Genomic DNA, 27,531 nt, shown 5'->3' with positions numbered 1-27,531 from the left:
AGCAGGGAGCCCGCTGCGGGGCTCGATCCCAGAACCCTGGGATCATGACCTGAGCCGAAGGCAGACGCCTAATGACTGAGCCACCCAGGCGCCACCAAACGTGAACTATTTTTGCAGTGCCTCTGTGAGTTCACAGTAGTGACCCAGGAGCTTTGGTGCCTGGCTTGGAAACTGGAATTTGGTGGGGTTCTCCCCGCCCCACCCTGGCTTCATTAATCCATTGAACAAAAGTTCACTGAGTATCAGTGAAGTGTCAGCACTGTGCTGGGCACTGGGAGGAGAACATACTTCTGCCTCCCGAGGGTGTAGAGTCTAGTGGGGAAACTAGATGTGGAATTAGAGGCTCCTGTGAGTATAGACTCCCATCGGGGCCGGGCTGGGCCGGGAAGGACAATTACAAGGTGCTATGAGAGCTTGTGGGAGGAATAGTTGAGTATCAGGAAGTTTCTCAAGTTGGTGGTCCTTGAGTTGTTCCCGAAGGCTGAGAAGTTAACATGGCAAGAAGGCAAAGAAGCCATAGTCTAGGTGGCAGGAATAGCATTCTGGGCAGGTGTTTTTCGAACTGTGCTGAAGGACCTCCGCCCCCTCCCCTCAGTTCCATTGTGGTTGATCCATGACTAGTGTGTAGCTTGTATGTGCCATGTGTGTTTAATGAGACCGATCCTCTGATCACGCAGTCGGGTGTTGAAGCAAAGCCAAAATTGCAAAGCTGTTGTAGACTGGGAACAGTCTGTGGGCCACACTTGGAGTAACTGTTCCAGACAGGGAGGAACAGCATGAGCCAAGGTCCTGTGGTGTGGGAGACGACTTGGGGACTCTGAGGGTGGAGAGGAGAGGCTGGTGTGAGTGGAACAGAAAACGAGAAGGCGGAAAAGTCAGCAGGGGCTGTAGTGAGCCTCTGGGCTGCAGGAAGAACTTGAGTCTCAGATGAAGACCTTTTCTTCCTGGTGCAGAAGGGGAGTTTGTTGGGGTGACTTCCTAGGCGATAGGTTGAGCGTGTAAACAGGCCAGATGTGTGGCTACAAAGACCTGTTTGAGTGCTTTAGGCAACTTGCAGCCCCTCTGCTTTTACCTTGCAACGGCATTGTGGCCTCCCAGAGTAGAGTGAGTTCTCGAAGGGCCTGCTGGAGTGTGCCAGGTGGCTGTGTGAGCACGCCCAGTTCCCTGACCGGTGACCCCTGGAGCTCGGGCTCCTTAGGGTTACCCGTGCCACCGGCAGAAAGCTCAGGGCCCAGCTTGCTGTTCCCTGCGTGTAAAACGGCCTCTCTTAGAGGCTTAGAAGGTCCAGCTGTTCCTGTGAAGTCCTACGGAGTGTGTCACCCGAGGCTGTCACCCAATACATCTGCTTGCCTTTTTTGGGGGGGGGCGGGGGGAAGGGGGTCATTTGGAGGCTTACTGTGACCTCCATGGGCACCAGGCGAGGTAATGGGCCTTACACCAAATCCGGAATGGACGTAGCCTGTGCCTAGCCTGGTGGCCCCTTATAAGCACCATTCTGGCTTAAGAGCCCAGGACTCTCCCCTTACTCACGGGCTGACTTCTGTGGGGCGCCCGGGAGGGAGGTGGGGTTTCCACCTCCCTGAATTGAGAGCCTTGGTGTTGATTTAAGCATGACTTTCCCCCTCTGCTGGAGGAGGAGGAATGATGCACTGTGTTTCTCTGCACAGGTACTTTGTGCTGGATTTTGAGGCTGGCATCCTGCAGTATTTTGTGAATGAGCAAAGCAAACACCAGAAGCCTCGGGGAGCCCTGCCTCTGTCTGGAGCCATAGTGTCCCTGAGCGATGAAGTTCCCCACATGCTGGTGGTGTACTCCGCTAACGGAGAGATGTATAAGCTGAGAGGTATGTTCTTCTAACTCTTCAGATGCAGCTCAGGGGCTGCACTCCCAGTTACCATGGCGGCGGCTCTCCTGGGTGTTTTTTTTTTTTTTTTTTTTTTAATCACCTTTAACAATTTGCTGCGTTTGACAACTCCGTGGTGACAGACAGACAGACACTGCCTCTCTTAAACCTGGGGCAGGGAGATGGAGCTGGCATTGGGAATTGCTTGTCCTAAATAACTGAGGAATTAAGGACAGATGAAAGGGGAGTGACAGTAAAGCCAGCCCAGCTTTCAGATTTCAGATTTTTCATATCAGCTCAGTGTATATTTTCTTGGACTTTACAGTATGAATCTTCATTACAATCCCCTGCGCGGCTAGGCTGTGAGGACAAAACAAACATTTCAAGGGTCAGCGCGCCTCTCCTCTGCCGCCCCCCCCGCCCCCCCCGCCCCCCCGCCCCCGAGTTTCTCTAGAACCGTCTCTTAGTAAAGGCCCCCTTCACTTATATTGTTTTTTTTTTTTTTAAAGATTTTATTTATTTATTTGAGAGAGAGAATGAGATAGAGCATGAGAGGGGGGAGGGTCAGAGGGAGAAGCAGACTCCCTGCCGAGCAGGGAGCCCGATGCGGGACTCGATCCCGGGACTCCAGGATCATGACCGGAGCCGAAGGCAGTCGCTCAACCAACTGAGCCACCCAGGCGCCCAGCCCCCTTCACTTATATTGTATTTATTCTGGTGTAGTATTAGGGCCTGGTAAGGAAGCCATCTGTTTGGTGTGGAGTTAATTTTTTTGTCTTGCTTTTTTCCCCTTCTCTTTGCTTCTTGAGAACTGAGGCCTGCTCAGCATCCTCCTGGAGGATAAATCCCCAGGAAGCCCCACACTGAGCCATGGCTATAGGTCCCGCCACCCCCAAGGCACGTCCATCGTACAGGTCTTTAGCAATGCCAGCCCCGACTGTAGCAGTATAATTGGATTGCTAGATCATTCTTCCATCGTCCCATTACAGTTGCATTGCCAGAAAAATTGTCAGTTTTCTTCAATGAAATAACAAAAACAACAATCCGGATGCCCATGTTGGTGTGTGTGCATGCATGTATGCGCACACACACACACCGAGTCAGTGTTATTAAGGTCTGAGGAAGGGTAGGACTTGCCTGTATTGAGTGTTGGGGGTTGGTTGAGGATTCTGCCTTCCTCCATTTTTCTTTGCCCAAGGAAGGGCTCAGTACAAAGAAAAGGCCCCTTGTGTCTCTCCTGGACCCCAAGGAACTGACAGTGAGAGATCAGCCTCTGCAAAGCCAGACCGAGGGCCCAGCCTCCTTGCCTCTGAGTCCAATTTTTTTTTTTTTAAAGATTTATTTATTTATTTGAGAGATCGAGAATGAGAGAGAGGACATGAGAGGGGAAAGGGTCAGAGGGAGAAGCAGGCTCCTCGCTGAGCAGGGAGCCCAATGCGGGACTTGATCCCAGGACTCCAGGATCATGACCTGAGCGGAAGGCAGTTGCTTAACCAACTGAGCCACCCAGGCGCCCCCCTCTGAGTCCAATTTTCATCATTCCACCTACAAGCTTTCCTGCCAAGAGATGGAATAAGCTAATGTTTCTTTACTATCGATATACAAGTCATATTTCACAATCTATAAAACAACCCAGAAACCTATGAAATAAAAATGCCTATCATTGAAAAAAGTTTTTCAGTTTTTGGAAACGTGGGAATATTCATGTTCTCTTTGGAGATTCATGCGGTGTGTGTTCCAGCTGGCTAGATTTATATGGTCCTTGCTTTCGTTTTGTTGTTTATTGCTTAACAAATTGTTCAGGCAGAAACAAAAAAGCAGGTGAAAAACTTAATGGCACTCCCCGCCCCCCGAGCCCCCCACCTGTGGTTTATAAAATGACACAAACCCACACAAATGAAAAAACCCGACTAATATGACAATTGAGCCATCTCATTTTTGCCTTTTAAGAGTCAGGGGTTGGTTTGTTTTTTTTTAAGGGTAGCTTTAAAACAAATACAAAAGTTTTATTATCTGCGTGACATTATCGCAAGGGCTAAATTTAGCGTAAAGTTAGGAACTGCAGAAAAGGCGGGATAAATTCTGCAGATATATGGCTGGTCCTTGGCTCATCCCAAGAGGATCTGGGTGTTGGTTTTCTCACTGCACATCTCACCTACATGTAGAATTGAATGAGTCTTGATGTCAGTAGATGCACGGCTTCTGAGAATGTTTTTGGTGCAGAGCCTTTGAATGGGACCGCCATAACCTGGCAGTTCTTCACTTTTCCTAGGGAAAAAGCCTCTCGTTTCTGCAGAATCCTTTGGAAGTCAAAGTCACCTGATCTTACGCTGGTCTGCCACTCCAGATTTGTTCACCCGAAAGTTCAAGCTGAAGTTGAGTTGTATTGACAGACAACACTGAAGCCCATTTTTGTAAACAATTATAACTTCCAGGGGAATCTTTCTGTTTCCTGCCTAGTCAATATTCATGCAGTTAAAGTTATAGTAAACTATTTATGCAGTTAGTTATGCAGTGAAATTGATGACTTAGATTTTATTAAAACCTGTTATATATCCATGATAGTTTAAGAAAATAATGTGATGTATTTGAGAGATGGGAGTGTAGATGGAAGATAATGACCATACAGTTGGCTTGTATTTTAATGTCTCTTTGGAGGAAATTTGAAGACCTCTAAAGCAGCATTTGGAATATTGTTCTGTCCAATCATAACATGAATCATTGAGGACACATATTAAAATAATTCAATTGAATGTTTATTTTGTAGATGCTAGTAAGTCCACAGTACAATTCTGGAAATGCCCAAAGGCCCTGAAAAACTATACTTTGAGCCTCTTATTTGCCACACATGTAGAGGTGCTTAAAAATAATCATGTTTTACCTTCCCTGCTTTTTATTTTTATTTTATTTTTTTAAGGGTTTATTTATTTATGAGAGAGAGTTGGGGAGAGGGGGTAGAGGGAGATGGAAAGGGAGAGAGAATCTCCAGCAGCCTCCCTGCTGAGTGCAGGGCCCCACGTGGGGCTCGATCTCAGGGTCCTGCACTACTCGGGAGCCCCTCTGCTGCCTTTTTTTTTTTTTTTAAAGATTATTTATTTATTTATTTGAGAGAGAATGAGAGACAGAGAGCATGAGAGGGAGGAGGGTCAGAGGGAGAAGCAGACTCCCCGCCGAGCAGGGAGCCCGATGCGGGACTCGATCCCGGGACTCCAGGATCATGACCTGAGCCGAAGGCAGTCGCTTAATCAACTGAACCACCCAGGCACCCCCCCTGCTGCCTTTTTAAAGAAGTAGAAATGATGGGGCTCCTGAGTGGCTCAGTAGGTTAAGCAGCTGCCTTTGGCTCAGGTCATGGTCTCCGGGTCCTGGGTCCTGCTCAGCGGGAAGCCTGCTTGTCCCTCTCCCTCTGTTTCCTGGCTTGTGTTCTCACTCTTTCTCTGTCCAATAAATAAATAAAATCGTTAAAAAAAAAAAAAGTAGAAATGACTTTTTTCAGAGGAGGTTAAAAAAAAGGGCAAAAATTGTTCTTATAACAGACATTTCAGAGTATGTTTTTAATGTGGTTTAAGAGGGAATTTTCTGTTGAGATTTAGTGTAATTTGTGTATATGTGTGTGTGTGTGTGTGTGTGTGTGTGTGTGTGTGAGAACACAGGCTGCTTGAGAATATTGTGATCTGCCTTTGTTTTCCCCTTTGTTCTCTCTCTCCCTCACTCCCTGGGCCCCCCACCCCCATAAGTGGGTGTAGAAATAGGTTAAATATGTTTTGAAACCATCTCTGCAAGCGTTTCTTTCTCTATTTTAGCTGCCGATGCAAAGGAGAAACAGTTTTGGGTGACTCAGCTTCGAGCTTGTGCCAAATATCACATGGAAACGAGTTCTAAGGTAAGTAACCATGGGGAAGCAAGGAGACACTGGAGTAATTTGGAGAGCTACCCTTCAGCCCAATTATCTGTTTCTTTGGGGAGGCTGTTTCTCCTGTCATTTTTGAAGTTACCCACTGTATTGGAATTCATATTGCCCTGCTGCATTGAAATCTAAAACCAAGAGGAAAGTAGGAGGATTAGCTTGTAGGTAGAATGAAGAGGCCTGCAGACACCTCATTGGAACTGATTCTGGGAAGACCCTTCTATGGCTTCACGTGTTGTCAATTTAGGCTGCTGTTAATGTCTGTTGAGAAACTTGAGTGGATGATTTCACTGTGGAGGCAGAGGGAATTTGATTTACTGTTCACGAGAGACTAGTTGTCGTCAGTGGTCCTTAAATAAAACATAGACCCCAAATTGATGAAATATCCTGCAGGGAACTTCAGCATTCCAAGTATAGAAATGTTCTCAGGTAATTTGGCATCTAAGTTATGAATTCTTTTTTCCTCAGGATTCGGTAGGAGGTCTTAGATCAGATACGTGGGAGATAGGAGGTAGGCATTTTCATGGATTATTCGGAGGATTTCCTAGCATTAGAATACGGGAAATAATTGCAAAGTAAATTTATTCATGGCAATAAATATTTGTTGAAATCAGTGCTCAAAGGACTACCCCTTTTATATCATTAATTCTAATTTAAGTACGGTACCCGATTGGAGTATTTTTCCACATTCTATGCATCCAGTAGAAAGACCCACATATGAAACTTCTGGGGGCGCCTGGGTGGTTCAGTCAGTTAAGTGTCTGCCTTCGGCTCAGGTCATGATCCCGGGGTCCTGGGATCAAGGCCACATTGGGCTCCCTGCTCAGTGGGGAGTCTGCTTCTCCGTCTCCCTCTGCCTGCTACTCTATCTACTTGTGCTCTCTGTCTGTCTGTCTGTCTGTCAAATAAATAAATAAAATCTTTAAAAAAGAAAAAGAAAGAAAGAAAAAAAAGAAACTTCTGATGATTTTAATCCTATAGCCAGTCAGCTGTCTTGCTCAAGGCCATGGGAAATGCCTTGCTTAGGTATACCTCCCTGTTCTGCCTCCAAGTACGATCTGAACTGATTTCTTCATAATGATCTTGTTCACTGTTAATTTTTTTTTTCTTTTGAGACCTCTTTTCCTTGACTTGCTTACTACTGTTTTGCTCTCACCCCTTTTGACTTCCCCACGCAGAATCTGGGTTTACCATAGGTAGGGCCCTACTTCTAAAGCTTTTTTCTCTTTGCCTTGCTTTGTTTTCTAGGAATTATGGTAGGAGTCCTGGACATTTCATCAGTATTTTATAAACTCCTAGGCAGGGCAGTTAAAATTTTTCTTTTTATATGTATCTTTTTACTTTTTTATAAAACAGAAGGGCCTAAAATAAAAAGGACAGATCTCCCAACATGGTAATGTATGCTCATTAGAGATAATTGCACTTGACAGTTCTTGTACATCATTCAAGTAGATTTAGGCATGTGTTAGGATGTATGTATATGTGTGTTTGTGTTTTTTACACGGATGGGATCTTTTCATGCATACAGTCCCTTCCCCCCTTTTTAAAAGGTACTTTGGAAGTCTTATTAGATATATGGGATCTAATAATGGATGTCTGCTTTATTTAAGTCCTCTACTGACAGACATTTAGGTTGTTAGACATAATGCTATAGTGAACATCTTTGTATATATATCTTTTTGTCCCTCTAGGTGTACATAGAAAGTTATATCACTGGACTTGTAGGTCACAGACTCTGTGTCTGCTATATTTTCCTAGACATTGCTAAATTGTCTTCTAAAAAAAATTCTCCTAATTTGTTCTGCTACCAATTTTGTGTGTAAAGATGCATTTCCCCCTCTAACTGTGGCTCTTCTAATGTTTAGCTTTTGATAGTCTCATGGATAAAAAATTAATCCCCCGTGATTTTCATTTTCACTTCTAAAGTCATGACAGGGGTTGAGTATGTTTTCAAATGTTGATCATCACATGTATTTCTTTGATGTGATCTGCCAATTTTTATCCTTCATCCTTTTATCCTTTTTCTATCGAGTTCTTTTTTTCTCCTTGATTTGCACTTAGCTATGTGTGAATTGAGCATATTTGTCCTTTGCCTGTTATTTGTATTATAGATGTTTTCTCCTGGTAGGTCACCTGTATTTTGACTTGGGGTACATTTTTTGCTATGTAGGATATTTAATTTTTGCTGTCAAATTTATGAATATTTTCATTTTTGGCTTTTGGTATTACATCATGCCTAACAAAGGCTTCTTTGTTCTAAAATAATGAGATTTCCAGTGTTTTCCTCCAGTGAATTTATAGTTTAATTATTGTGTTTCAATCATTGGTTCATCTGGAATTTATTTTGGATGTAAGAATTGAGGTCAGGAAACCAACTTGAAGTGCACTGATGTTTTAATGAATCACTGGAGACTGGGAAAGGTAAGGACCTCTTCATGGTAGTAAGAAATAGGAAGAGAATTTAAAGATTCTCTGAAGGAGAATCTGATTTACTGATGTGTTCTCTGGGTAGTTTTGAGAATACAGATTAACCTGTTAATGCAGAACCCAAATAAATAATAATTTAGGTGGCAGGGCCTGTAGGATTTCCTATTTGAGACTGCAAGTGGAATTGCTGACCATCCCTCATTTATAGCGTAGCTACTGTGATCCCCTAGGGAATAATGATTTTTACATTGTGAACAGACCCGGTTGTTCAGCAGAGGCGTTATGAAGTCCAAGGCCGCTTAGGCAAAAGCTAGTAGTGAAAATGAAGTTGGGCTTAACATGACTCTGATCCCAATGTCCAGTTAACTGTAGGGTGGCTATTTACTTTGCATCATGGCTATTAAGAATATATGTGGGGGCGCCTGGGTGGCTCAGTCGTTAAGCGTCTGCCTTCGGCTCAGGTCATGATCCCAGGGTCCTGGGATCGAGCCCCACATCGGGCTCCTTGCTCGGCGGGAAGCCTGCTTCTCCCTCTCCCACTCCCCCTGCTGTGTTCCCTCTCTCACTGTCTCTCTCTGTCAAATAAATAAAATCTTAAAAAAAAAAAAAAAAAAAAAAAAAAAAGAATATATGTGGAGCCTTCTCTTTACTCTGTTCTCCTTCACGCTCAGCAGGTCAGATCCCTCTCCTGTAGATTCTAGAGAATATTCTCTCTGTGATTGCTTGGAAGTTTGTCTTTTTGAAAACTTTTTATTTAAAATCAAGTGTTCCCTGGAGCAAGTATGAGGCAGATGGGATGGTGCTATCATTCTAACTCCCCTTAGTGAGAACTGCAGGATAAGCATATTCATCGAGCCCGCAGAGGGCTTCACGGAGGACCCGTCCAGCAGTTCTGAAACCCAGACCTGTCTCAGTCAGTACCCGAGGAGGTTTTCCCCAGTCTTGAAGTGAAATGAAAAAAACATTCCCTAAATGTGCCTGAAGTCAGCTTAGTCAATATAAAGGATGGCTCTTTATTCAGAAATTATATTGCTTTGCTTTTTGAGGGTTAAAATACTTTTTATTGTAGAAGACACAGAGTATTTATGGACTCATTGATTGCCTTTTTTTTTTTAAATGTACGTTTACTGAGGTATAATTTACATAAAGTAAAATTCACCCCTTTTAAGTGTGAAGTTTATTTTTTGATGGATGCATGCAATCATGTAACCATCACCACAGTTACCATTCTGTTGCCCCCAAAAGTTCCCTCTCTACCCTGTTGTGGTTGATCCCCTCCCCCTCAGCTCCAGGCAAACACCCATCCATATTCTGTGTGTAGTTTTGTTTCTTCTAGAATGTTCTACAAACTGAATTATATAGCTTTTTGCATCAGACTTCTTTCACTTAGAATAATGCTTTTTTTTTTTTTTTACGGCCAAACTTCCTTCTTTTATTAGATTTTCGGTAGAAACACCAACCATGTCAGAATTTCCCAGGGTCCTGGGATCGAGCCCCGCATCGGGCTCCGCAGGAAGCCTGCTTTTCCCTCTCCTACTCCCCCTGCTTGTGTTCCCTCTCTTGCTGTGTCTCTCTCTGTCAAATAAATAAATAAAATCTTAAAAAAAAAGATTTCTAGACTCATTCCCAGATTAAAAAAAAAAAGTACTGGTTTTTGAAACCTAAGTGTCTGGCTACCTAGTCAAGCCCTTGTGGTTTCCATGTGGGGAAGCACCAGCTGGGAGGGTGGTGGAGCCAAGGCTCGAGCTCAGGTCTCTGGTTTCCTGCTCTTAACCTCACACATATCAGCCAGGTCTGCCTTCTTTCCCTCCATGGGTGATGAGGCCCCTTTCGGACAGTTTCTGCTTCTAGATGGACAGAAACTGCCAAAGACCGAGAATCCCCTTTTCTTGACGTCACTTAAGTTTATCCTGTGGCCTTTAGTTGTTATTCGAGGTGCAGCTGCAAGGGTGTGAGGTGGGTCATCTAGGAAGACTAGAACCCTGACGTTCTCTGAAAACACAAACAACAAAACAAAACATCTTATTTTTAATGCAGTATAAAAATTCAGGCAGCATAAAGCCCTGACTGGAAAAGGGTTAAGAGAGAGCTGTAGCGAACTGTCCTTGTGAGAATTTACTAGTGCATGACTTTGAAGTATCGAATGTAGGAGTGGGTGTCTAGTTTTTATCAAGGAGGTGGTGTTTAGTAACCCTTAGGATGGGGGCATAGTGGTATTCTGGGGACCACGATAAGCACTGAGAAAGGAACCATCTGTTGACAGAGTTAATAGCGTTTAATACCTTCTATGTGAGTGACCATCACTCAGGATCACGCTACCTTACACAGAGGTCCTGTCTCCATGTTGACAAATTAGAAAGCTGAGGCCAGTGGAACCTCAATGATAGGCTCAGTGTCACGTAGCCATTAAGTCAGTGGATGGGAACGAGAGCCCGAGTTGCTAAACATGCCCCCTCCCCCTCATCCCTCCTCTTGGTTTCCTGGCAAGGAGCTGTGGGAAGGTTCGGGATGGTTTTCCCCTGCCATGAACTTTATATTTTATAACGTAGAGGGGACAGCTCTGAAAAGGACACCTGTAATGTTTATGTACTCAAGGGACCCCTTCTCTGGTCTTTTAATAGATTCTGATTCCAGAACTCTTCAGTGAGTTGGCTTGAAAGTAACATTAGCCTTTTGCACTAATTTTTTTGTGATGTAAGCTCATAATGGTGAACACTTTTGGCAAGTTCCCATGAACCTTGAATGGAAAGTGTCTTCTGATGGAGTACATGCATGTTTCAGCTCAGGACATTCTAGTTTAGAAGAAATATTGTGGAGTACACAGAGAGAGGTCCCACATTTAAACACCCGCTGTGTTGATGATGTGTGAAGCAGAACTGCTCAGGTCACTTGTATTCTTTCTGATCCTCTGTCCTCATCTTTGAATGGTAACATCTGTCTCCTGAGGTGGTCCTAAGGCACAAGAAAGGGAATGTAGGCGAAGACCAGTTGCTCACAGGAAGCACTCCAAGGAGTTAGGGGCTCAGTAGCTTGTGCTGATGTTTAGTAAGCCTGCTGCCTGGAAGTCCAGCATCTCAGCTGTTCTTAGTGCTTGGACCAAACCCTCAAGGAAAACAAGTATGCTGTTTCATCCCTTTGTGATTATGTGTCTGTTTTCAGATAGGCCTTGTGATTTGCAAATAGCCATATGAGAGAACTCAGGGTCATTCAGAATCTGTGGAAGTCCATATTTGGGGGTAGGGAGTTGGAGACACTTAATGAATAATGCTGTTTTCAAGTGACTTTGACCTGTGGGAAAGTGGGATAGTGAGGACAGTAGCCAAGTGATTAGAAAGCATTGAAGGACATTCAGATTTTGAAGATTTGCTTTAATTGTGACCGAGTGAGAGAATTTTTTAAAGATTAAGCTTGATGGAAACACAGTTGTTTTCAATATTTTTTTTGATTAAAAATTTTTTTTTTTCCCTCACCCTGGGGCGCCTGGGTGGCTCAGTTAGTTGGTTAAGCTTCTGCCTTTGGTTCGGGTCATGATCCCAGAGTCCTGGGATGGAGCCCCATGTCGGGCTTCCTGCTCAGCCTCTGCCCCTCCCCCTGCTTGTGCTGTCTCTCTCAAATAAATAAATAAAATGTTAAAAAAAAATTCTTTTTTCCTCATCCAGACATGGAAGCGTGGATTCACTTGAGATGGGCGGGGTTGACATGTGTCCTGAGTGAGGAGTTCACTGGTCTGCTCCGTTAATTGAGCATTAGTACCTTCTCCCCTTTCAACCCTAAAGGATAATGTGTGACATGTGGTAGCAATTATCACTTTTTCAGCCAGTACACTATGGTGAGGTACAGCTTGGTTGTTCAAAAGCTTAATGGAGCTCACAGCTTCTCTTTTTGGCTCAGCTGGCCTCTTTCTGACCGTATCCCATCCCTACCACAAACATAGTCTTGTTATGAATTCACTGCTGACAATTGTGAGCTTCCCCTCACAATGTAAGTAGCATTATTTTTTTTTAAATTATGAATATTATCTATACTCAATAGAAAGCATTCAGAAGATAGGGAAATCTAAGAAAGAAAAAATTGCCCCCAATCTCAGTCCCAGACCTAATCTCTGATGATACCATTTGGGTGTACAACCTTCTACACACTTTTTTTTGTGTGGATAAATAGAAAGAGTTACATGACTGCTTTTGTAGGTCCTTCCTTCCTGTCTCTTCACATGCATAGAAATCACACAAATTTGTTTTCGTGAGCGGCTTACCTTTCCTGTGAGGATGGACTGTAAGACCAGGCTTTGGCCACAGGCCTATTCTCTGTGTTGGGGCTGTTTTATCTTTAAAAGGACTGTGTGTTTTGCTGTTTCTTAGAGCATTTCTGGGATCTACACTGTGTTTTACTTCTGGTCAGCTACCTGCCCTTTAGTCTTGGTCACTTCTTATCCCCTTGTTCCTTGTTCTGCTCTTGTTTAGTTCCAGAGGGGAAGTTGAGGAAATAAAGGTCCATCTTTATTGGTGTATTTACCCATCCAGCGACATGGAAAATGTAGAATTTCTTTTTTAATCTATGGGGAAATTAGGTAAGAAAATGTAGAAATTTGAGGCTTTCGAAGTAGTTAACACTATTCATTGTATTTGAAATCCTTTCTCTGGGTTCTCAGGGCCCCAGGCTTGCCTCCATCTTTGTATTTACTCCTTTGGACTCTGGAGATCCCATTCCATCTGAATCCTCCCCTTGATCATGTGTCCCCTGAGAGCAAACACTGACTACACGTTCACTTAGGAAGTCGGTAGGTCCCAGGGAATCTGTCTGTGTCGAGCATTTGAAGACACTGTGGTCAGATCAGATTGGTTAGGGCTCCTGGTCCTTGCAAGGTAATTCTAAATTAAAATGCAAATTTCAGGGTACAGTCTTTTATGCAGATTTGGTCATGGAGGAATATGATTGTCTAATACAGGATTTTAAATTCATTATAAGCCTTAGGAGGTCTTGGATGAGCAGCAAAAGCTGCTGGGTTTCCAGGAGTGTATATATAAATATTCATGCTGGAAGCTGCCCAAATCACAAGTATTTTTTTTTCCATCCCCTAAAATGATAGTTGGCATACCAACTCATGTGAGCCTTTGGTCTGCGGTGTCTGGGAGGTGGATAGCCCCAAGAGTAGGTGGGCCAGCTCTTCTGAAGATAATGCCAGGTAAGGGCCTGCCCATGTTTTTGCACAACCGACAGCTTTCCCCTGACAGCGGACATCTGTCACCTGTGATATAGTTCCTGACTCCCATCCTCTGCTTTTGCCATGACATCTGGTACTCCCTAGTGATCTAGAGGTTCAGTTGGGGTTTGATGGGACATTGGATAATGAGAAGGGAGACAGGAGAGTGATGGGCTGGCCTGGTAAAGAGGCTGGTGCTGGTAAGAGCATGCTCTGCGGGTGCCTTCTGTCCTAAGGGCAGTGTGCTTTGGGTCAAGAGGCCGTCCTGGTAAGGGGCCAGAGAACCTGGCCTTGGGGACATTCCAAGACCTCCTCTAGGGAGGCATGGGGGATGTGTGGACTACTTCTGGGGAGTTAGAAGGCTTGTCTGTTGAGGGGAGGTTTGAGACGGGAGTTCTGACTGAATGTTAAATCCCCGGCCCCGTGTGAAGAGTGAGAAGATTGGAGCACTGTTCAGGGGTTTCTCCCGGCACTCTAGCTTTCTGAAGGTGGAAGACTGCAACTTCCCTGACTCTCTGCCACCCGGGGGTGTGAGCCAAAGGGCTTTGGCGAGGTGCTTTCATATCTTGGTTAGGGTGCATCACAACAGGAAGCACCTGCTTACTGAGACGAACCCAATGACAGCTGTAGAATCTGACCCCATATGGCGGTCTGACAAGGGACGTCAGATGCCATCGAGTCCAGCATCCCAGCCCCACCTCCTCTCACGATTTGAGCAAAAATGCTACCAAAATATTCAAATACTGAGGTCATATGAGTTGATTCTCCTCAAAACAGTAGCCAATTTTAGTCACCCAGAGAAGGCACTGCTGGTAACTCACTGAGGAAATGCTAAGAATTTTGGGGGTAATCTGACAAATGACATTGGTTTGGGGCCTCTGAGAACAATTTAGAATAACTCAGAAGTAATAGAGTGATTAGAAAGTGCTAAGAGATTCCAAACTCCCTTTGTTCTACTTGTCTAAAGAACAATAGAGGTAAGAAATAAGTTATGACAAAAGGTAGGTTCTAAAACTGTGCTAACGTGGAGACCTCTAGCCACGTGAGGCTTTTTAAATTTAAATTACAGTTGACCCTTGAACAATGCAGGGGTTGGGGTGGTGACCACCCCACTTCCTGCGCAGTCAAAAAAATGCACTTACAACTTTTGACTGTCCCCAAACTTAACTACTGATAGCCTGTTGACCAGAAGCCTTATCTTAACATAAACTGTTGACTAACACATCTTTTGTAAGTTATGTGTTATATACTGTATTCTTACCATAAAGTAAGCTAGAGAAAAGAAAATGTTAAAATTGTAAGGATGAGAAAATACAGCATTGTACTGTACTTATTGAGAAAAATCTACGTATAAGTGGATCCTGCACAATTCAAACCCATATTGTCAAGGGTCAACTGTAACTGAAATTAAATTTTAAAATTCAGTTCCTCAGTTGCACTTAGCTCAGTAGTCACATCTGGCTGATGGCTGCCATATTGATACAGATACAGAACATTTCCATCATCACAGAAAGTTCTGATGGTTTCTGAGGAGGGAACTTACCAATGTCTAGTCTAATCTCTAATTGTGCTATAGACTTTTTTATTTTTAATCTAAAAGGTATGAATGGTGTCTCCCCCCTCCCCCTAAACTTCTGTCCTTCCTTGCTGTGTTTCCTCTCAGGAGTTCTGGTCTGCTCCATGGCCGTGGCATTAAATATCTTGATCACTCGCTTCTCCGGTCATGTTGTCTGTGCATCAGGAACATCCGTCTTCCTTGTGTGAAGGCAGGAGCTCATGTTCTCTTGAGGGCAGATTCTCTACATGCTCCCCCCTCAACTGCAGCTGTTTAAGAACCTCTAGTATGAGCTTCTGTGAGGAGCACAGGAGGGAGGGAAGGTTGTTGATGATGTTACCCCTTGGCTCCAACAACCTTCAATAGAAGCCTACTTCCCAAGACAAGGTCTCGAACTTTGGATGCCCAGCATGTGTCAGGTGCAGTTTCTTTTCCTCTACCTCATGCGCTTAGTGTTCTAGACAAGCAGGTCCCCAGCACACTGTATCATCACGCTTCCTTGCCTTTGTTCATGAGGATTCCTCTGCTGGGATGGGTTCCCCGCTTCATTCTTCATGTGGCAAATACCCATGTGGTCCTCAAGGCTGATATGCTTCTGGGATGCCTTCCTGACCTGCCTGGTCAGAGTGGATCTTCTCTCTTCTGTGTTCCTGTTTATACCAACACTCACCTGTAAACACATCCCTTCTCACAAGGGTGTGTGTGTGTGTGTGTGTGTATGTGTGTATGCATGTGTGTGTGCATGCACCCTCATGATTGACTGTGTCCTTAAGATCCTGGACTGCAGGGAAATCATAGCTGTATCTTCATACCTGCCACCATCCTGACATGATGGTGGAGATCAACCACTTAGTGCGTTTTAAATGTCCACCCTACTTGCTCCTTCCTCACTCCATTAGGAACAGTAGTAGTAGTGGTGGTGGTGGTGTAGGGTTGGATTTGGGTTCTTTAAAAAACTATATCCAAGTTGTCATATTTTCCTAGAATACTATATTTTGTATTAGATGAAATGTTTGAGGATTTTTTAATGTAAGAGAGCTATTAGTATCTAACAGATGAAAATCAATCCAGAGTAACATTCAAGCTAAATGTATCTTAATTCTTTTAAGAGAGAAGAAAATAACAATCATAAGGAACACATTTTTTGAGAAAATAATAAATGGCATCTATCAGCACATTTCTATATGGAAAGTCCTGTGAGAAGAACTTTTCTTGGATTATCTTTTTTTTTTTTAAAGATTTATTTATTTATTAGAGGGGGGTGGGGAGAGGGAGAGAGAATCTCAAGCAGACTCCCTGTTGAGTGTGGGGCCTGATGGAGGGCTCGATCCCATGACCCTGAGATCATGGCCTGAGCCAAAATCAAGAGTCAGATGCTCAACTGACTGAGCCATCCAGGCGCCCCTCTTGGATTATCTTATGTATTTCTCACAACAGTCCTATGAGGCAGCTACTACTATTACCCCATTTTAATAGGCAAGGACGCTAAGGCACAGAGAAGGTAAGTAATCTACCTGCCCAAGGTCACACAGCTGGCGGATGACTGCCATCTTTTTTTCCAAAAAATTTGAGATCCAATTCACATACCATTAAATTACCTTTTTAAAGTATACAATTCAGTAGTTTTTAGTGTATTTACAAAGTTGTGTAACCATCACTACTAATTCATTCCAGACTGTTTTATTACCCCCAAAAGAAAGCCTCTATTTCCATTAGCAGTCACTCCTCATTACCCACCCACCCTCTCTCCCCAGCTCCTGGCAACCGCTAACCATTGTCTCTAAGGATTTGCCTATTCTGGACATTCCATGTAAATGGAATCCTATACTACGGCCTTTTATGTCTGGCTTATTTCACTTAGCATATTATTTTCAAGGTTCCTTCATGTTGTAGCTCTAATCAATACTTCATTCCTTTTCATGGATGAATAATATTCCATCATATGGACATGCCAGATTTTTCAATCCATTCATTCATTAATTGATAGATAACTGGCTTGCTTTCACTTTTTGGCTGTTATGAATAATGCTACTATAACATCTGTGTACAAGTTTTTGTGTGAATATCTATTCTCAGTTCTTTGGGGTATATGTCTAAAAATAGAACTGCTAGGTCGTATGGTAACTCCGTTTAACTTCTTGAGAAACAGCCAAACTGTTTTCCAAAGCAGCTGTACCATTTTCTGTTTCTACTGGCAGTGTACGAAGATTCTGATTTTACTGCATCCTTGTCAATACTTTATTGTCTGTCTTTTCTATGATGGCCATCCTAGTGGGTATGAAGTGGTAGCTCACTGTGGTTTTGATTTGCATTTCCTGAATGACTAATGATGTTGAACATCTCTTCATGTACATACTTCTTGGCCATTTATATATCATTTTTGGAGAAATGTCTATTTAAATTGTCATTTTTTATTTTTACTTTTTAATTGTTGTGTTAACAGTATTTTTTTAAGATTATTTGAAAGAGAGAGAGAAAGGAGGGAGGGGCAGAAGGAGAGAGGGAGAGAGAATCTCAAGCAGACTCCCTGCTGAGCACAGAGCACAACTTGGGGCTCGATTGCAAGACCCTAAGATCATGACCTGGGCTGGAATCAATTAACTGAGCCACCCAGGCACCCCAACAGTTCCTTATATGTTCTAGACACTAGACCCTTATCAGATACAGGATTTTCAAATATTTTCTCCAATTCTATGGCTTTTCTTCACTTTTCTCATCTTTTTTGACATAAGTACAATTTTTTAGAATAATTAGAGCATCTGGTATTGTGGATGGAGTAAGGAATTGGATTCAGAGGACTTGGTTTCTGGCTATTTAGGGTATTTACAAGCAATTAACTAGTCTTGGAGTCTCAAGTAACCTAATATCTCTTAGCCTCAGTTTCCATGTCTATAAACTGGATAAAATAATGGCATCAACCACACAGGGTAGTCTTTAGAATTAAATGACATTGAGCACTTCACAAATATCAGTTCTTTCTATAACATGAACTCATCCAGCTCTGCTATATCTCTGACAGGTAACCCTTGTTGAGCTAGGTTCCACCTGAAGATGGATCATGTGGGAGTAGCTAAGACCCTCCCCTAAAACCAAATTTTAATGACTCTCCCCTGCAAAGGTTTGGTAGACTACTCAAATGATCATATTCCTCATGCATCAGAAAACTCTGGTAGAATCCAGACGTAGCCAGTTTGGCTTTGTTGATATTGTGTGGTCTTGTGGTGAGTGGCTGCTCTTGTTTTCCATGTGGCCATGGGGGGGACCGTATTGGGTTCACAACTAGCCCTGCAGTGCTACCTGTAGGGTCAAGGCTCTCTCCGTGCCCCATGTGTGAATGGAGGCAAGAATCGTTGGTAAGAAGATGGAATTATGGGTTGTGGGTAGGATGAAATGAGATCACATCTGTTGCATGTGTACCATAGTGCCCAATGCTGAGTTAGTTTCCATAAGAGGTGTTGGGTTGATGGGGTGTGGGGGAGAACCCTGCCAAGTGATCACCCTGGGGAATGGTTATTACCAGACTGACCAGGACTGGAAACTGCACATATTGCGAAATGGGCTATTTCTGATAAATGAGTTACTAAAATAATCAGAAGAGAAAACTTTAAAACAATTTAAACAACTAAACATTAAAATTGATGAAAAGTTCAAAAAAATGGGTGGGTGGGGTGGGGTGGGGAAAGTGTATCATTATGGAACCAATCAGCCACTCAAACCAAAAAACAGGAGAGATCTACATACACGCTTGAGGTCTCTCTCATACACGCATATTTACACTCCCAGTGTTTGGAAGGACAAGCAAGCTAGTAACAGTGGTTGCCCCAGGTGAGGTGGGACTGGGGATTTAGGGTTGAAAGAAAGTAGAGATTTAGGTGTACCCTTTTGATACTATTGGAAATTTTCACATTGTACTTTGATTTAATTACATGTATAATTGACGTAGTTGTTCAAATGGTTAAAATTTAAATTTACAAAAAAAAAATGGTTTCTTTGGGGTCCCTCGGTGGCTCAGTCATTAAGTGTCTGCCTTCGGCTCAGGTCATGATCCCAGGGTCTTGGGATCGAGCCCTGCATCGGGCTCCCTGCTCGCCGGGAAGCCTGCTTCTCCTTCTCCCACTCCCCCTGCTTGTGCTCCCTCTCTCGCTGTGTCTCTCTGTGTCAAATAAATAAATAAAATCTTTAAAAAAAAAATTGTTTCTTTAAGTGGAGCCAAGGCTATTTTGCTAAGTGCTGTGCTGCCTTAGGCCCTTCAAGTTCGTCCTTTTATCTTCAGGGAGAAGCTCTTCATGGGGCAGTGACTGATAAACCTGCTGTTCATTATATCCCTCACTTGAAAGTCTTAAAACCAAAGGCCTTGAATATTCAATAATTCCAAATTCCTGCCAATTTAGATTAGGCTTCCAATCTTGTTACTCAGAATTGATTTTACTTGATATGGGTTGAAGTGTTTAAACTTTAATGCTCTTTGGGGCAAGTGTTCCTTTCTCCCCTTTTATTTGAATTAGACAGAATTTAATGATGAACGCGGAGTTGCCTCTAACTCAGCCGAAGCCTTCGGTGTTGGGGCAGTTGGCTGAGTAGTAAGAGTTTGCTCTTCTCCTGTGTCCTGTGAGCAGAGCTTCTCCATTTGCAGATGGCAGTGAGGTAAATGCTACTGGACATGGAACCCCTTAATGCTCCCTACCTGAAAACATTTTTAGAAATCACAGGGGTCTTGGGGTGCCTGGGTGGCTTAGTCAGTTAAGCATCTGCCTTCGCTTCAGGTCATGATCCTGGGGTCCTGGGATTGAGCCCCACATCAGGCTCCTTGCTCAGCGGGGAGTCTGCTTCTGCTCCTACCTCTGCCCTTCCCCCTGCTCGTGCACACACTCTCTCTCTCCCTCCATCTCAAATAATTTCTTAAAAAAAAAAAAAAAAGAAATCACAAGGGTCTCAAAAAACTCGTACAGCTTACTGTATAATATACTAGCCTGATTTAATATTTTAGAAGTATTTTATTATCTTTCCCCAAATTGTTGGGTAAAAAGCAAGATGAATTGGATCTCCCAGTGAGACCCTGAGGAATAAAGTGCCTCAAGTTGAAAAGCAAAGTGTCTTGGGCTACTACTATCTGTTTTCCTAAGTAGCAAGTCTTTAGGGGGAATAGAATATGTAGGGTTGGGGCACGCCTGAGTGGCTCAGTCATTAAGCGTCTGCCTTCAGCTCAGGTCATGATCCCAGGGTCCTGGGATCGAGCCCCGCATTGGGCTCCCTGCTCAGCGGGAAGCCTGCTTCTCCCTCTCCCACTCCCCATGCTTGTGTTTCCTCTCTTCGCTGTCTCTGTCAAATAAATAAATAAAATCTTAAAAAAAAAAAAAGAATGCAGTTTAAGCTTGATAAACTCTCAGTAAGTAAAGTTGGACAAGCTCATCTGAGGATTTACTCTTCCCTTGGCTCTATCTTCCCGTTTTCTGCTGTTGGGCAATTTTACTTCCATGTTACATTAAGCTCGGAGCCATTTTTCTTCTAGAGTTTTTCACAGATAATTACCTTTTGGGTACTTAAAACTAAGTGTAAAACATCACCCTCCTAAACACACCATCAAATTAAGTAAATAAAACACAATTTAAGAACAGCTTTTATTAAAACGATAAAATTTGGGGATTTTTTTATTGTCTTAATAAAGTGTAACAATTTTGCGTACCTTCTCAAGCATAATTTTAAAATTAGGCTGCCTGCCTTGCCCAAAAGGCAAGTATTAGTGCTGCCCAGGATGATGATCTTAGGTCAAGGGGACCTTTAGATTAAAAAAAAAAAATGCTGTTTTGATTCAGTTGAACTAATTCCACCATTTATCTGTACTTAAATAGGGCTTTGTTCTAGAATAAATAATTTAGTTGCTGTTTTCTGCCTAGAATATTGGTGGATGATTTTATATAGATAGGCTTCTGTGGGAAGTTTTAATTTAAGGCAAGATAGACAACTCTTAGTCTGAGGACATTCCTGCACTGAACTTCATTGTAGACAATATGAAGGAGCACATCAAGGAACAGGGGATCCAGGTATATGGTTGGGGTCAGCTGTTGAGAGCGGGGTTGTTTGATCCCTCTTTTGCTGACACTGGGAGAGAGGCTTAGAAGGAGGTCAGTTTGGAAGGAGTATTCAGCAAATACTGAATGCTTACATTATCATGAGGGTATGGTAGTGGGCCATGGAGAGTAGCCACATGAAACTTACATTTTCCTGGGGAAGACCATCAACAAGCAGATATGTGCTATGTATGCCTGGTAGTGCTAGGTTCCAAGAAGAAAAATAAAGCAAGAGACTAGAAAATAGTGAGGATGTTAAGCTATTTCTACTCAAAAATCTACATGTATACTGCATTCTTAAAAATGGCAATATCCTAAAAGACCAAGAGGGCTGTGGAAATCTTGCAATGTGACCCTAAACTAGATCTGATTTTTGTATTGACAAAACTAGAACATGGACAGTGGATTAGATAAAGGTAGTTGATAGCTATATTATGATTATGTAAGAAAATATCCTTGTTTTTAGGGAAGACATACCGAAGTAGTTAATACTTAAGGGTAAAAAGGCCATGATGTATGTAACTTACTCTCATGTGGTTTAGGAAAAAGTTATATTTATATTTATATATAATAAATATAGTTATATTTAATTATATATAATAATTATATGTGTGTGTATGGGGGGGAAGGAGAGAAGAGAGGGTACAAATGACAAATGGTATAAAATGTTAATAATTGGAAAAACTTTCTAGAAGTCATATACATATTAGTATGAATTTTAAGGAAAGTGATTATTCACTTGCTATTATTTAGTTGAGATTCACCACTGAAGAACTCCGTGGTTTTCTGAGCGTTAAAGAGAATTTGGGTAAAGGAAGCATTCTAGGGTCACTGCAGTCAGACCTTGGGGAGTAGGGAGGATGATGTGTCATGGAAGACAGATTTGGAAAGGAACGTTGGGGTAAGCCACTGATAAACTAGGTGAAGGTTGGGCAACCTCTGTAGCCCATTTGGTATGCTGTCTTTGGTATTTACCTTTTTTTAAAAAAACAACTTTATTGAGATAGAATTCACATATGATGAAAGAAGGTTGTGGATGACCAATAATAATTTATATAAATACAGTATATAAAATTATGCCAGTAGCCATCAAAATTAATCAAAATGCTAGGCACAGTGGTTAGTACTTTAGTAGACATCACTTCATTTAATCTTTACAAGATTCTTATAAGATACATCCTACTTTCCTAATAGAGAGTGAGGATAATAAAAGCCTAAGAGGTTATATGGTGTATACCTGGTAAGGGGCTGAATTTTGAACGCAGGTCACTGATACTGTGCAGTTGATGGACTGGGCTGCCTTCCATGTCTGTGACCCCCCCGATGTAGGGGCTGTGCAGGCTGAGTGAGCAGACTCTTTGTCTCCAGTACCTTAGAACAGCATATGGGGTACTTTCTGGAATGTGCAAGAAGTCAAATGATACTATTCAGCTCAAGAGGAGAAGAAAGATTTTGTAAGTAATAGATCTTTAATAGGTTACATAGGAAATGAAAATATTTGGGAAGTTGAGTGTTTTAGGGTTAATGTCCATAGGGACAGTTCTGGGCTAGATAAACTATCCCATCTATCCACCATACCTGCCCACCCACCCACCCACGTGAGCTGTGTTATCAAGCTGGCTTTCTAACCCTGACTTGGCAATTTTTGGGGTCTGCCAGGCACCAGAATCCCCACCCTATCTTGCTACAAATTTAGTGATTCTATTTCTCTTCTACAAACTTTACCCCCATCATCATCTTCTCTTAGCCGATTTTATAGCCCTCCACAGACTCCTTGATACCTACTCCTGACAACCTAGAGAGATTATCAAGAAGCCCTGCTAGGGGTGCGCCTGGGTGGCTCAGTCGTTGGCATCTGCCTTCGGCTCAGGTCATGGTCCTAGGGTCCTGGGATCGAGGCCCGTGTCGGGCTCCCTGCTTCTCGGGAAGCCTGCTTCTCCCTCTCCCACTCCCCCTGCTTGTGTTCCCTCTCTCGCTGTCTCTCTCTAATAAATAAATAAAATCTTAAAAAAAAAAAAAAAGAAGCCCTGCTAGGGTTAGGATCCAGGGACACTGTCATGGGAATCCTGAGTTCCATTAGTAGGTTGGCACTGCCTTCAGGATCTTCATTCCCCTTGGATCCTCCTTGGTGGGGTCAGCAGCTGGAAAGACTGCCTATGTGTGATACCTGTCTTTAGGGTAGCTACTTTTCATTCATCTACTTGGTGCCTTATCTCCGTAAACTCTTCTTTTGGTCCTCCTTAAGCCCTGCTACTTGCCAGATCTGCATACATCTTTGGATTCAAAAGCTCTTGTGTACTAGACAGTACGCATTTATCATTTATAGCCTATGCGGTACACTCTACTTGGCACCCTCTCTTTTCCACCTACTAGCCTAGGAGCTTGAAGTTTCCAGGTATTCTCATGCACTGATATAAAAAACAAACAGGAAACTACTTTTGTCCCATGGAAATGGTTCAGATGCCACAAAAACACAGTCTGCTCTCCTGCTATAAATGGTGCGCTGTAGTTTATACGTTCCTTCTGCATCTGTCCCCTGACACCAGGGTTTCTCAACCTTGATATTGTTGGCGAGGTTGTTCTTTGTTGTGAGGAGCTGTTCTGAGGGATGTAGGATGTTCAGCATGCCTGGCTTGTACCCGCTTGAGCACCACCCCACCATCCATTGTGACAACCAAAAATTGTCTCCAGAATTTGCCAAATGCTTCCTGGTGGGGGGGTGGGGGTGCAGAATCACCCCTCCTTGAGAGCAGCTGCCTCCTGTAATTCTTACAGTAATCCTGTTAGGTAGGTCTTCTCTCCATTTTGCAGTCAAGGAAACTGGCTCCGTGGCCAGAACACGACTTGAAGTCATCGTTGTGTGTTTGGCTCTTCATATGATGCTCTTGTGTACCTCAGCTGCTAGGAAGTTCTGATTCAGCATGTAGGGAGAAGCAGGGACAGTGGGGTTGTTTTGCAGCTGAGCTTTTGCTCTTGGGAAAGGCCCTGTTCTCTTGCCAGGTGAGAGACAGCCCATCCATCACGTCTCTGAGACTCGGGGGCCTCTCCCCAAATGAGGGATGCAGAGCAGAACCAACAGAGATTTTAGCGGCGAAGCCGAGAATGGTCTGGTGGCCCAGCTCCACCAGCCCCGCTCGGGAGGTCCCCAAGCCCAGCCGTGGAATGAAGGGGACCCCAAGCTTTGCAGCCTTGGATTCCCTTTGCCAGGATTCTGCATAGATCAGAGAAGAGCTGGGTGGCCTCTTTGGCGTGTGTTACTGCTGAAGAGGCGAATCCTGTATTTCTGAAGTTTTATTTGTCCTCCTGTTCTGTGCTGCACTGACAGAGTAGAGAAGACACCCGAGAGAATGTTCGCTCAAGGCTGAAGCCTGGCAGCCCGTGTGAGCTGTGCTGGGGCCGGGCAGGACTGGCAGGGCTCCGGCTGGGGGCCCTTGGCCCTCCTTATGGGCTGCAGTCACTCGGGCGTGGTGAGGACCCAGAGCAATGCCTCCTCCTGCCTCCTGTCATTGGGGGGTGCAGACAGAGGGTCTGGCCAGCTCCCTCACCCCTGGTCGGCTCAGGTAAATGCGGTCCTGGGACCTGGGGAGTGCGAGTGAAGGGATGCATTTATTCTCTGCTCTTCTTCATGTCTCCTTGAGGAGGAAAGAAGTCCTTCTCCCTTTGGACAGTGTAGACATAGGCTCCCAGGGCATCCAGGATTTCTGTGTGCAGTGAGGCCATAAATATTCTTTCCCCCAGTGGGATGCATAGTGCAGACTGCTGAGCTTGAGGAGGTGTCTCTTTAGAATCTGATCTTTGGGGGCACCTGGGTGGTTCAGTGGGTTGAGCGGCTGCCTTCAGCTCAGGTCATGATCCCGGAGTCCCGAGATTGAGTCCCGCATCGGGCTCCCTGCTCCACGGGGAGTCTGCTTCTCCCGCTGACCCTCTCCCTTCTCGTGCTCTCTCTCTCTCTCTAATAAATAAATAAAAAAATCTTAAAAAAAAAAAAGGATCTGATCTTTGAAATACAAAAGAACTGCTAGAGTTGGTTGACTTTTGAAATTAAAAAAAAAAAAAAAATCCCTGTCGTTTCTCTTAGAGTTTTTTTTCTGCCACCTAGACCTCCTCTGGTGGCTTTGATTTGCTGGCTTTTGAATCCATCCCCAGTCGTCATGCTGTCCGTGCTTTTCCTTGTTATCACAAATAATATGCAGATATGTCACATTAGTGGGTTCGGTGCTGAAAAGTCAGGACTGAAAGTCAGGAACCTGGAATATTCTGATGGTTCTACCAATTGGCCTTAACCTTACTGCATTTCTCGTACCTCCATTTCTTACTTTGTAAGATGGGTGGCACATTTCTTCTCTTGTGTTTCACGGAGACCTTGCGAGATAAGTAAATTAATCCTTTTAGAAAGGCTTAATCAAAGTAGCTATTAATATCGTAATTATATATGATGATGAGTAGTGTAATTGCCAGCTTTTGATGATAAAGGTGCGGTGAGCTTGATCTGGGGGTGCTCTGCTCCTGACCTGTGTGTGCTTCTGTGGAAAGAGAATGAAGAAACTTTCTCTTTCATGCTTATTTTAATTTGGTAGAATTTTGCTTTGCCCTTTTTTTTTTTTTTTAACATGTTGGATGCTCTTTGCTGCCCCCTTGATCTCTGCCCATCCATTCCCCAGAGTAACCGTTCCAGGCACATTCATGTGTGTCTTGTTTTCGACAAGAGAGGGAAATGGGGTTATATGTTACAAATTGTCCTGTGATTTGTTGTCTTTTGTATTTTGTTTTGTTGGTATTTTCCATATAACACTCTCGGAAATCTTTCCGTACCACTGTATTTGTGTATGTGAGCAAATATGTCATTTAAAAAAAAATCAGCTGTGGGCTGCCTGGGTTGCTTAGTCAGTTAAGCGTCTGCCTTCGGCCCAGGTCATGATCCTGGGGTCCTGGGATCGAGCTCCACATTGGGCTCCCTGCTTAGTGGGGAGTCTGCTTCTCCCTCTGCCCCTTCACCCCTGCCACCGCTCGTGCTTTCTCTCTCACTCATGCTCTCTCTCTCAAATAAATAAAATCTTTAAAAAAAAATAAAAATAATTAAAAAAATCAGCTGCATGGTATTTAATGGGATGCATGTGTCATAATCCTCTTAACAGTCTCTTGATGGGTTTGGGGGGAACATAATAGACCCTTGTTCAAGTCCTTGTTATGGTGTGAAATGGTAAGACCAGTGAGATCTAGAATAAGAGCATCTTCTGAGTCCTGGCTCTGTGTACTTTAGAGTTAATTGCTCAGTCTCTCTGGGCTTCAGTTTCTTTTCTTCTTCCTTTCCTTTCCTTTCCTTTCCTTTCCTTTCCTTTCCTTTCCTTTCCCTTCCCTTCCCTTCCCTTCCCTTCCCTTCCCTTCCCTTCCCTTCCCTTCCCTTCCCTTCCCTTCCCTTCCCTTCCCTTCCCTTCCCTTCCTTTTCTTCCTTCCTTCCTTCCTTCCTTCCTTCCTTCCTTCCTTCCTTCCTTCCTTCCCTTTTTATTATTTATTTGAGAGAGAGAGAGAAAGCACAAACAGGGGAAGCTGCAGAGGGAGAGGAAGAAGCAGACTCCCTGCTGAGCAGGGAGCCTGATGTGGGGCTTGATCTCAGGACCCTGAGATCATGACCTGAGCCAAAGGCAGATGCTTAAATGACTGAGTCACCCAGGCGCCCCTGGGCTTCAGTTTCTTATTAAAAAGAGGGATTTAGGGGGTGCTTGGGTGGCTCAGACGGTTAAGTGTCTGCCTTCGGCTCAGGTCATGATCCCGGGGTCCTGGGATTGAGCCCCACATCAGGCTTCCTGATCAGTGGGGAGCCTGCTTCTCCCTCTCCCTCTGCCTGCCGCTCCCCCTGCTTGTGCTCTCTCTAATAAAAAATAAAAAATCTTAAAAAAAAAAAAAAGGAGGGATTTGGGTTGGAAGGTATTCTTAGATCCTATCCAACTTTAAATGTTATAAATTCATCTGGAGGTCTGTTTACTGGTTATCTGTTCTACAACAAATACCCCATAACTTAGTGTCTTCAAACCATACCCATTTATTTAGCTTATAGTTATGCTGGGCATTTCTTCTTGTCTGAACTGAGCTCAGATGATCTCATTTAGGCCTACTTAAGGTATCTGCAGTCAGTTCACAAATGGGTTGGGCTTGGTATTCCTAGGTGGCCTCCCTCACATGTTTGGTGGTTGGTTGGCTGGGCAACTGAAGGGTGGGGCAGTGCCAATGAACTACATGTCCCTCATCGTGTAGCAGGCCCTAGTAGATGAAAGACCTCTTGAAGCCTAGGTTTGGAACAGACAGTGTCCCCTCCCATGCATTCTACAGGTCAGAGCAAATCACAAGGCCACGCAGATTCAGGAGGTAGGGAGATAGACCCCACTTCTTGATGGGAAGAACTGCAAAGTATTGTGGTCACTTTTATAGACTAGCATATCGTACAGACTGAGCCTTTGAATAACAATGAAAGACTGAAGGAAAAAGGAGGAAGGACCAGCCAGAGACTGAACTCAGAGATTTTTTTTTTAAATT

At 43.7% G+C, this 27,531-nt stretch overlaps 1 protein-coding gene across 6 annotated transcripts in view; it reads left to right on the top strand.

The window, feature by feature from the left end:
- OSBPL10 (oxysterol binding protein like 10) overlaps window positions 1-27,531 on the top strand; it is a 334,389-nt gene that overhangs the window by 110,084 nt on the left and 196,774 nt on the right. For all 6 annotated transcript variants that reach the window (XM_054504478.2, XM_064588972.1, XM_045903929.3 and 3 more), the window contains 2 exons: window positions 1,668-1,843; window positions 5,647-5,726. In XM_054504478.2, coding sequence (XP_054360453.1) covers window positions 1,668-1,843; window positions 5,647-5,726 — 256 coding nt within the window. The remainder of the gene's footprint in view (window positions 1-1,667; window positions 1,844-5,646; window positions 5,727-27,531) is intronic.

The sequence above is a fragment of the Mirounga angustirostris genome, unplaced genomic scaffold (assembly GCF_029215605.1).
Source record: "Mirounga angustirostris isolate CCGP_5_RB_7025 unplaced genomic scaffold, mMirAng1.0.hap1 SCAF_1, whole genome shotgun sequence".
Taxonomy (NCBI): Eukaryota; Metazoa; Chordata; class Mammalia; order Carnivora; family Phocidae; genus Mirounga; species Mirounga angustirostris.
Note: the sequence above shows the minus strand (reverse complement) of the source record. Positions and strands in the feature narration are given on the sequence as shown.